This window comes from Salvelinus fontinalis, chromosome 14, assembly GCF_029448725.1.
Source record: "Salvelinus fontinalis isolate EN_2023a chromosome 14, ASM2944872v1, whole genome shotgun sequence".
In the NCBI taxonomy this organism is placed as follows: domain Eukaryota; kingdom Metazoa; phylum Chordata; class Actinopteri; order Salmoniformes; family Salmonidae; genus Salvelinus; species Salvelinus fontinalis.
This window is the reverse complement of record NC_074678.1, coordinates 33,150,939-33,162,503: the sequence shown is the minus strand read 5'-3', so window position 1 is coordinate 33,162,503 and position 11,565 is coordinate 33,150,939. Positions and strand designations below refer to the sequence as shown.

At 46.7% G+C, this 11,565-nt stretch overlaps 1 protein-coding gene across 2 annotated transcripts in view; it reads left to right on the top strand.

Moving 5' to 3' along the window:
* LOC129810675 (transducin-like enhancer protein 4) overlaps nucleotides 1-11,565 on the top strand; it is an 84,057-nt gene that overhangs the window by 52,317 nt on the left and 20,175 nt on the right. Inside the window, exons 7-17 of one of the 2 annotated variants that reach the window (XM_055861430.1) lie at nucleotides 208-385; nucleotides 1,073-1,089; nucleotides 2,459-2,593; nucleotides 5,468-5,521; nucleotides 6,560-6,730; nucleotides 6,857-6,998; nucleotides 7,378-7,547; nucleotides 7,973-8,061; nucleotides 8,322-8,571; nucleotides 8,661-8,908; nucleotides 9,147-9,294. In XM_055861430.1, coding sequence (XP_055717405.1) covers nucleotides 208-385; nucleotides 1,073-1,089; nucleotides 2,459-2,593; nucleotides 5,468-5,521; nucleotides 6,560-6,730; nucleotides 6,857-6,998; nucleotides 7,378-7,547; nucleotides 7,973-8,061; nucleotides 8,322-8,571; nucleotides 8,661-8,908; nucleotides 9,147-9,294 — 1,602 coding nt within the window. The remainder of the gene's footprint in view (nucleotides 1-207; nucleotides 386-1,072; nucleotides 1,090-2,458; nucleotides 2,594-5,467; nucleotides 5,522-6,559; nucleotides 6,731-6,856; nucleotides 6,999-7,377; nucleotides 7,548-7,972; nucleotides 8,062-8,321; nucleotides 8,572-8,660; nucleotides 8,909-9,146; nucleotides 9,295-11,565) is intronic. The other variant, XM_055861431.1, reaches the window with a different exon arrangement.

The following is an 11,565-nucleotide window of genomic DNA, read 5'->3' as shown; positions in this document are numbered from 1 at the left end:
TTCTCTCTATTTCCCCTACTCCCTATCTCTCGCTCCCTCCTCCTGTCCTCCCTCTATCTCTCGCCACTGTCCTCTTTTTTCCCTCTGCTCTCACCGATTTTTCTCTCCATGTCTTCTGTCTCTCTCTCCCTCTAATCTTTCCTTGTTCTCTCTCTCCCTCTCTCTCCCTCTTCCCTCTCCCCCCTGCCCTGTCTCCCTGGTGTACAGCAGCAGCAGCTCCAGCACCTGTCTCACCACACCCCAGGTATCCCCCTGACTCCCCACCCGTCAGGGCTCTCTCTGGGGGGAGGCTCGGGCCTACTGGCCCTCACTGGAGCCCTGGGAGTCTCAGCCCACCTGGCCTCCAAGGACGAACGCAACCACCTGGACCCTGAGCACCTGAGAGGTACGACTCACTGACTGTCCTCCACGTGAAGGACACTAGTAGAGAGCTGTAGTACTGAAATGTGTCAGCTTTTGATACAAAATAATCACTTGGTTGAACTTTAATTGAACTCAAAGGGTGGCAGAGTATTCTTTTTTATTTTTTAAAAACATTTATTTAACAAGGCAAGTCAGTTAAAAACAAATTCTTATTTGCAATGACGGCCTACCGGGGAATGCCTTGTTCAGGGGCAGAATGACAGATTTTTACCTTGTCAGCTCGGGGATTCGATCAAGCAACCTTTCGGTTACCGGCCCAACGCTCTCTAACTACTAGGCTATCTTTAAGAAAAGCACTCATTAAACATAAAACAACTGACAAATGGCACTCCGTTGCCTGCAAGGCTGTATATTGACGTAGCGTGGTTATATGTTAAACTTCTAGGTCCCTGGTGCAGAAAAGAAGAGAAAGAGACAGAGCAGACATGAATGTTGAATGAGTGAACAAGGGAAGACAGAGAGCATTGTGTCAGAGGAGTGGAGACAGAAAGGGCGGCACTGCAGATTGGATACATGCACAATACAAAGCTTGTGTTTTTATTGCAGTGGGACAGGCCTTTTTCAGGTTGACCTTGGCTTGCTGTGGGATTGTTGTTATTATTATCTATACTGACGTCAATCCCCTCCCCACTCTCTGTTCCTTCCCCAGAAGGTGCGCCCAGCAGGGTAAGTAACCCCAACGTGTGTGTGTGTGCTTGTTCATGCGCTTGTGTGTGCATTTCGTGTGTATACGTGCGTGCTTGTGTGTGAGTGTGTGTTTATGTGACTGTGATGTAAAGTGAGGGGAAAAGAGAGTCTCTTTGAAGAGGAACTCTAAAAAAATGTATGTTTTGTTGGAGAGCTGCCATTAATAAAAAACAGTACTAGAATTATTAAAGCGAGTACAACAGTTGAACAGTGATATTGTTCCTTGACTAAGGTCCAATAGAACACTGGTCAGTTCTATGGAGACAATAATATTATGGTGATATGGGTCCAGTAGGATGGTCATTGGGCTGTCTCTTACTCTGTGGTTAGATACAGCCTCGGTGTGTTGGAACTGAGGGAACCGACAGACCAGTAGACTATTAGACAGCTGTCCTCACTCACACTCACTCTGATAATAACAGAAAGAGGGAGGAGTTGAGAGAAGAAATGAGAGATATAGAAGGAGAGAAGAAAGAAAGAAGGAAATAGGGAGGGTACTCTGAGGGGAGCAAGTAAAAAGGGAAACAGTTGACTGTGTCTTTATTTTATTACGAAGTCAAAATGATTTAAGTTTGCAATAGCCTTTTCTTTATTTTCTTAGCCCCTTTACCCAATGGTCTGATAAGAGGTCGGGTTTGTATGAACGTCCTTCAAAATATGGATGAAAGGAGGGAAGGAGGTAGGAGAGATGCATATCAATTTGTATTTGTTAAGTCGTGCCAATATTACATTTTTGAATTTTAAATAGAGAGGAAGAAAGAGAAAGTGAGGGGAAGAAGGAGAGGGGGAGTGATAGATGGAGGAGAAGACTGGGAGTTTGTTGAGAAAACTGTGGTTCTTTGTGTGTTCTGGTCATGTCCGTCCAACCAGCTTCCTTCCTGTGTCCTCTACAGTTCTAAAGAGCAGAACTTTCCGTAGGAGTCAACCGATGAAAGAGAATAGAGTTATGCCACATAGACCCCAGAAATAATACTCCACTTTGATGTTTTATTCCTCTATTATGGGGTGTCCCACCACGCTCTTTCTAGTATAAATAGCCAGAAAATGGACTTCTTGTACAATGATCAGAGTCATATTTTACATGAGGTTTTCAGTGTCAGGGAGAAAGTTCATTCATAATAACACATTTATAAATGTGTTGTTTGGTTGCATTTTCTCTATGACTTACCTGCTGTGTGTTTTTCTCTCTTTTATGTGTGTGTGTGTGTGTGTGTGTGTGTGTGTGTGTGTGTGTGTGTGTGTGTGTGTGTGTGTGTGTGTGTGTGTGTGTGTGTGTGTGTGTGTGTGTGTGTGTGTGTGTGTGTGTGTGTGTGTGTGTGTGTGTGTGCGTTGTTGTGTGTGTGTGCAGAGTAAGTCAGTGTCATCGACAGACAGCCAACCGGTGGAGGAGCGCCAGGGCCCGTCGGGGGGATACTCCTCCTCCCAGGGAGGGGACGCAAAGAGAAGGCGCTGTGATGACAAAGAGCCTCTCCCACCTCACTACGTACGTACGCATTTCAATCAAACCCGCAGTATTAACGGTGTCTCTGACATCACAGGTTAACCGGGGATCACGCTCATTCTACCAGTCAAATATGTGTTTAACTTGGAAGTGATTGATCACCAAAATAGATAACCCTAGTGAACATGATCTCTCTCGCTCTGTGGAGTGAGTGTTCTGATTGACATAAATACAGTATGAGAACTGCCTCACACGTCACATCAGTATGAGAACTGCCTCACACATCACATCAGTATGAGAACTGCCTCACACATCACATCAGTATGAGACCTGCCTCACACGTCACATCAGTATGAGAACTGCCTCACACATCACATCAGTATGAGACCTGCCTCACACATCACATCAGTATGAGACCTGCCTCACACATCAAATCAGTATGAGAACTGCGTCACACATCACATCAGTATGAGAACTGCCTCACACATCACATCAGTATGAGAACTGCCTCACACATCACATCAGTATGAGAACTGCCTCACACGTCACATCAGTATGAGACCTGCCTCACACATCACATCAGTATGAGAACTGCCTCACACATCACATCAGTATGAGAACTGCCTCACACATCACATAAGTATGAGAACTGCCTCACATATCACATCAGTATGAGACCTGCCTCACACATCACATCAGTATGAGAACTGCCTCACATGTCACATCAGTATGAGAACTGCCTCACACATCACATCAGTGTGAGAACTGCCTCACACATCACATCAGTATGAGAACTGCCTCACACGTCACATCAGTATGAGAACTGCCTCACACATCACATAAGTATGAGAACTGCCTCACATATCACATCAGTATGAGAACTGCCTCACACATCACATAAGTATGAGAACTGCCTCACATGTCACATCAGTATGAGAACTGCCTCACATATCACATCAGTATGAGAACTGCCTCACACATCACATCAGTGTGAGAACTGCCTCACACATCACATCAGTATGAGAACTGCCTCACACAGCAGTGTGAGAACTGCCTCACACAGTAGTGTGAGAACTGCCTCACACATCACATCAGTATGAGACCGACCCTCCCGGGTGGCGCAGTGGTCTAAGGCACTGCATCGCAGTGCTAGCTGCGCCACCAGAGTCTCTGGGTTCGCGCCCAGGCTCTGTCGCAGCCGGCCGCAACCGGGAGGTCCGTGGGGCGACGCACAATTGGCATAGCGTCGTCCGGGTTAGGGAGGGTTTGGCCGGTAGGGATATCCTTGTCTCAGTATGTAAAATGTAATAAAATGTATGCACTCTACTGTAAGTCGCTCTGGATAAGAGCGTCTGCTAAATGACTAAAACGTAAAACGTAAAACCTGCCTCACACATCACATCAGTATGAGAACTGCCTCACACATCAAATCAGTATGAGAACTGCCTCACACATCACATCAGTATGAGAACTGCCTCACACATCACATCAGTATGAGAACTGCCTCACACCTCACATCAGTATGAGACCTGCCTCACACGTCACATCAGTATGAGACCTGCCTCACACATCACATCAGTATGAGAACTGCCTCACACATCACATCAGTATGAGAACTGCCTCAGACATCACATCAGTGTGAGAACTGCCTCACACATCACATCAGTATGAGAACTGCCTCACACATCACATCAGTATGAGAACTGCCTCAGACATCACATCAGTGTGAGAACTGCCTCACACATCACATCAGTATGAGAACTGCCTCACACGTCACATCAGTATGAGAACTGCCTCACACGTCACATCAGTATGAGACCTGCCTCACACATCACATCAGTATGAGAACTGCCTCACACATCACATCAGTATGAGAACTGCCTCACACATCACATCAGTATGAGACCTGCCTCACATATCAAATCAGTATGAGAACTGCCTCAGGCATCACATCAGTGTGAGAACTGCCTCACACATCACATCAGTATGAGAACTGCCTCACACGTCACATCAGTATGAGAACTGCCTCACACGTCACATCAGTATGAGACCTGCCTCACACATCACATCAGTGTGAGAACTGCCTCACACATCACATCAGTATGAGAACTGCCTCACACATCACATCAGTGTGAGAACTGCCTCACACATCACATCAGTATGAGAACTGCCTCACACATCACATCAGTGTGAGAACTGCCTCACACATCACATCAGTATGAGAACTGCCTCACACGTCACATCAGTATGAGACCTGCCTCACATATCACATCAGTGTGAGACCTGCCTCACACATCACATCAGTATGAGACCTGCCTCACATATCACATCAGTATGAGACCTGCCTCACATATCACATCAGTATGAGACCTGCCTCACATATCACATCAGTGTGAGAACTGCCTCACATATCACATCAGTATGAGACCTGCCTCACATATCACATCAGTATGAGACCTGCCTCACATATCACATCAGTGTAGCCTCTCGTAAAGTGAGGTGTTATGTTTTTAAAACAGGCTGGACAGGGAGCTCTGTTGATCATCAGCCTCTCTGTACTACATAATGGTTGTTTTTGTCCGGTCTGTCTATGTCCAGGAATAGTCTCATCTCCACCGTGGCCCTGATCTGGCTCAATACAATTAGGGGGTGATGTCACTCCACGTGATGTCAATAGGAATATCAGGCCATGATCACATCAAAGCGTTGTTGCCATGGTGACTAAGTGCCATCGCTGTCACCCGTATTCCCAGAGATAAAGAGGAAGGGAGAGAGAGGAGTAAAGCAGTGATATGGCCAAACAGAGTGAGAGAGGTTGTGTGTGCCTGACAGAGTGAGGGAGTGAGCTGTGGGCAATGTTTGTGTGATAGAGAATGTTTGTGTTTCTGACATTCTCCTCTCTCCTCTGTCTCACAGGACAGTGATGGGGACAAGAGTGAGGACAACCTGGTTGTGGATGTCTCTAACGAGGTAAGTGTGTTAGTCAACCATTGGCACAGATCTAGGATCAGCTTACCCTGAACCCAGTCTAACGGCAACCATCAGAGAGAAAACGCTAAACTGACCTTAAATCAGCATCCAATACTGTTGCGGAAAAACAAACAATGAGTCATATATAACTACTGTAGCTATACTGGCTGAAACCGGTCAGTATTGACCAGACCCTCCCTAGCCAATAGAACATAGTTCAAATGGAAGACTCCTCTCTCTAAGACCTTGTTGTTTAACTGTGGCTGGTTAAGTATAGGAGAATTAGACACTTGCGTCGGGATTTTGAAAATAGTGAATATTTTTATATAAGAACATTATTGGGAGCTAGCTTGCTGCTTTTCTCTCCTCTCCTACCGAGTACAGTCTCCCTGCTGAACACACACAACCACATATACACACACACACCTCATGCACACATAAACACACACACACACCCCTCCTTTCATCAGATGGCAGCAGTGTGCTTCCTTTATTTATGCAAAGCCGTTTATGCCCTCAGAATGTTTAAATTCTTTAAATACTTCACGCAGTGTACCAAAATATGTTTTATCTAAGCCTTCTGTGTTTGATACTGCACAGCACAATGCACAAAAGCAGGAAAGTCTCTTGTGTGATTTGTGAATACAGAACAATTGGAGAATTTGACAAATGTGCTTAATGGGTGTGTGAGAGGGAGTGTCTCTGGTGACTATACTAGAACAGTCTATGGGTGTGTGTTCTGCTCTGCTCAGACACAGTAGAAGTGCTGACTGCAGCACACTGGGAGCAGATGGGAATGGTTTTATTTAGGTGGCTGTGGCAGGGAGGTAGACAGTCAGCTGAGTTTGACTTACAGTACCATACAGGCCTCATGCACACTTGTGCTTAAACCCATACAGATACTATAGTAATCTAACTATAATGTCTATAATGTTACAGATGGGTTTTTGTTTTTTTCACAGCCAATATGAATGCTACTGTCTTCTTGCATGGCTTTTGGGGTGACCTGGTCTCCCATATCTCTCTGTGTGTCTCCAGGAGCCCACATCCCCCGTGGGTAGCCCCCATCACTCCCCCCACGGGAACGGTCTGGACCGGGCCCCCACCCTGAGGAAGGAGTTACCAGGGTCCCCCAGGAGCCCCGGGGAAGCCCCTTCCCCCCAACCACCACACAGCCCCACCCCAGGCAAGGCCAAGGACCCAGCACAGGTATGATACATTCATCGTCAAGCATTAACATGGTGGCCAAAATCCACCAATTAAAGTACTTATCACTTGTTTACAGTATCTGTATGGAGGTGCTTCGTTTGACAGTATCTCTTTACCTCTCTGTAGATGGAGAAGTCTGGGTCGCCGTTGTCTAAGTCGAGCACCCCGTCCCCCTCTCACCGTGAGGCCCTTACCCCCGGCCCCGCCGGCCCCAGTACGTCCTGCCTCCGTCTGCTCAGCAAGGCTGCCTCCTCCGCTGACCCCCTGGGTGAGTCAGACACCCCTGTCTGCCTGCCATACCCTATGTCTGTACCCCTGTTATTATACCCCTGCACCCCTGTTAAACCTTCAAATCACCCTACTGTGATCATATAGCCCTGTAATACCATAATTATACCTTCCATCTGATCATCGTACCCTTATCCCACACCTACTGTGATGATATGCTCCTGTGGTCCCGTATTGTACTCATATCTGCCATATTCTGTCTAAAGCAATAAAGACGGCATTGTAGCCTATAAGAAACCGAGAGGAACTTAATTGTTGACAACATATCTCTACCAGTTAGACCCTAATAGCCCTTTCTTACCCGCTGGAATGTAAGGTGTGTTCTCATCTCCCCCCTCACCCCCTCCTCGCCTCTCCAGCTCTCCGCAGTCCCCTGTCTGTGCCCCCCGGTTCATACCCAGCTCACTTTGGGGTGGTGTCCCACGCAGGCCTCAACGGGGAGCTGGCTAGTCCCGGGGGCTTCGGGGCTGCCCTCACCCTCTCGCCCCAGATCAGCACCGCTGCCAGCGTCTACACCCGCAGCCCCTTGGTGAGTTAGATACAATGCATCACTGGTCTCTCTGTTTAAAACACCTGTCTACAACGGCAGACCTCACTGGCTGCATTGTCTATAGTCTTTGTCTCTTCCTGGCACTTAATTGATCAATTATGTCTCTAATTCGCTAGTTAGTGAGCACACCTGGTTACCCAGGTATGAATCAATTAGATTGCTTTCAATTAGAAAGCAAGATGGGAAACCAGTTGCCTAGAGGATCGAAGATGTGCACCACTCATTTAAAACAATACATTTTTTATTGATGAAGATGGATTCTTAGTAGTATTTGGTTTGGAAGCTTGTTTTGGATGAATTGTCAAGATTTCACTCAACTTGATGAGATCAGGATTTACTGAGATTAAACTGTTACAACACAGGATGATTCTATTAGTAAACTCCTAATTTCTTGGTCCTCCTAGTCTCTCCAGATGGCGTATGAGTCTCGGTCCCACCTCAGGGCCCCAGGGCTGTCCTCCTCACTGCCTGGTGGATCCTCCGGGGGAAAACCGTACGTCTCTCTTCTCCTCCATATAAATCTATCCAGACAGAAGAAAGATGGCTGTTGTTGTAATAGCTGGAGCCGCAAACTCTGCCATCACAAATAACACTCTGTTCTAGAAGACTATTTCTCAACTTCTAATGCCATTACAGTGTTGACAGTCTTCAAGGTTTTAGCAAGTAGCAAGCACTTAGTTTTTGTAATAATATACAGATCTAGATTGCAGTGGTTGGCACTCTTTCCATTCTCTCCCTCCTGCCTCTCTCCAGTGCTTACTCTTTCCACGTCAGTGCGGATGGACAGATGCAACCGGTTCCTTTCCCTCCGGATGCCCTGCTGGGCCCGGGCATCCCACGACATGCCCGTCAGATCCACACTCTGAACCACGGAGAGGTGGTGTGTGCCGTCACCATCAGCACCTCCACACGTCACGTCTACACCGGCGGCAAGGGCTGTGTCAAGGTGTGGGACATCAGCCAGCCTGGCAACAAGAGTGCCATGGCCCAGCTCGACTGTCTGGTGAGTGGACACACACTTTAAAAGGCTTAACCAATAATATTGCTTGTTTTGCCAGTCCAATACACATGTACTCTCTTCACACCAATCAGAACAGGGATAACTACATCCGCTCATGTAAGATTCTTCCTGATGGGCGGACCCTCATTGTTGGAGGCGAGGCCAGCACGTTGTCAATCTGGGACTTGGCCACACCTACTCCCCGCATCAAGGCGGAGTTGACGTCTTCTGCCCCGGCCTGCTACGCTCTGGCCATCTCCCCCGACAACAAGGTCTGCTTCTCCTGCTGCAGTGACGGCAACATCGTAGTCTGGGACCTGCACAACCAGACCCTGGTCAGGTAAGAGGAGGAGGAGAGGAGGATGATGAGGAGGAGGTTAAGAGGGGTATAAGGGGAGACATCGTAGTCTGGGACCTCCACAACCAGAACCCCTGGTCAGGTATGAGGAGAGAGAGAGGGTAGGGCAGGAGAGAAGAGAAGAGGATAGGGGGAGGAGAAAGCAGGGTAGGGGTTTACTGTATAGACTATGGATTACATCTGAATGGCTAGGTGTTGATGTGATCTTTATGCTACCCAGGCAGTTCCAGGGTCACACTGACGGGGCCAGCTGTATTGACATCTCCAACGATGGGACCAAACTGTGGACGGGGGGGCTGGACAACACAGTACGCTGCTGGGACCTGAGAGAGGGACGGCAGCTGCAGCAGCATGACTTCACCTCACAGGTACTGATGGAATACCTGAGACATTGTGCGATTAGCTGAGACTAGCTAAAACCAGCTCAGTACTGCCTTTATGAGAAGCACTGCACCTGTTAATATATGATACATATCAGCCTCTATATCAAACCAGTCACTGTTTCTCTCTGTTCTATCACATCACTGTTTGCACATCTACATATTTTTGTCACAGTAGGGCGCTAGAGAACTGCCAAAAGTCTGAGCACCAGAAATTGACATGTGCACAAATGCAATTATTGCTCGCAAATATTAAGTTACAAGTTTGCGAATGCAATTACAACTACACATTTGTTTTTTTCATGTTCATCAGTTACTTGGATACCTGCCGGGCTTCGACCTGTTGTTTCGGCCTGTTGTTTCCAAAGTTTTATTTTGTTCATAAGTGTTTGTGTCAACCTGCTGACAGCTAGCTAACTAGGTTGCAATGGAGCCGGCATCGCCTGGAATAGCTAATAAACATTTCCAGCGCTGTAGAAGCTGTGTTTATTACGCTCTTGTCTGGGACAATATTGACAATCCGGAGTTCCAATACGGCAATTGCTTGCTTGCGGAGGATTACAGGAATGAGGTGGCTATCCTTAGCAAGCAAATTTCAAGTCTGTGTGAACTTAAGGGGGAAACACAAATTGGAACTTTCTCGTTCTCAGCTCATGTGGCTGGACGTAGCTCGGGCTTAATGGATGTATCCCTGCCTTGTCATCTGTCCCTATCTGAATGGCCTGTGCTACCTGGAACTTGCCTGCCAAGGAAGTCGTCTCCATCTGCTTCTCCTCTTCCACAGTGGAGTAGATGGAGAACAGCAAGATGATTGTCCCAATCATCACTGGGCCCATGTCACAAGTCGTGGAAACCGAAGGCAGCGGCATGCTGCTAAGCGGACTGGAGTGTCTGGGAGAGGTCTGGAGCAGATTCACATGAGGAATATCTACGCCGTCCTGGTGCCTGATCTACCTGAGCCTTTATCACTGGCATTGCCTGTGTCTGCAACAGCTGTGCTGACTCCATCTACGCTGACTGCAGCAGCGGCTTCGTTATTGAGTTTTGCTCCTTTCCCCTCACTCTGGATCTGACGGGGTACTGCCTGCTGTGGGAGGTCTGGACCTATCGCTGGTAGCTGCGGGTGTATGCTATCCTGCTTCTCCATCCCTTCTCCGGCCATTGTATTGGGCAGTTCAATGGTGAGAAATGTCTCAGTCCCTGGAGCAAAAACGGATACAGGACATCAATAAGCTGCTCCTAAACATTTTAAACCAGCATCAGGAAATTGAGTCTATCATAGTTCATGTGGGATTCAATGACCTTATGAAGGTCAGCTCAGAATGCTGAAAATTGATTTTAAATAACTGATTGGGTCTCTAATTGACACCAACAAGCGCCCCATAATATCTGGCCCTGTGGCCTCCCTAAATCGTGGCATTGAATGTTTCAGACTTTTAGCCCTCCATAACTGGCTACGTGACTATTGCAAGTCTGTGGGTGTAACATTTGACAATTTTGATACCTTCTGGAAACAAAGCTTGTTTTATAAGGAGGATGGGATCCATCCAAATTATTTGGGTTCCTGGATCCTGTTAAGTACTGTTGAAGTAATATGGCTACATGTTAATCTGCCTCACCTAAAGCCCTTTTTTTGTGGGAAGCTGCTATAGACCACCAAGTGCTAATAGTCAGTATCTGGATAACGTGTGAAATGCTTGATAATGTATGTGATAAACAGAGAGGTATATTTTCTGGGTAATTTAAATATTGACTGGCTTTCATCAAGCTGCCCACTCAAGAAAAAGCTTAAAACTGTAACTAGTGCCTGCAACCTGGTTCAGGTTATCAGTCAACCTACCAGGGTAGTTACAAACAGCCCAGGAATGAAATCATCAACATGTATTGATCACATCTTTCCTAATGCTGCAGACATTTTCTGTAAAGCAGTCTCCAAATCCATTGGATGTAATGCTCACAATATAGTTGGCCTAATATAGTGTAAAATAAGTTTTGTAGTGATTGATATGTTGATGTAAAGAGTATTTGTTGGTCTGTAGTGTGTAATGAGGAGCAACCAGACGCTGCACTTGACACATTTATGAAATTGCTTATTCCAGTTGCTAATATGCAATCATTAATTAAGAAAATTACTTTAAAACTGTTAAATCCCTGTCGATTGATGAGGAATTGACAAATGGTATGGTTGAGAGGGATGACGCGAAAGGAATGGCAAATAAGTCTGGCTGCACAACCAGTTGGCAAACGTACTGCAAATTG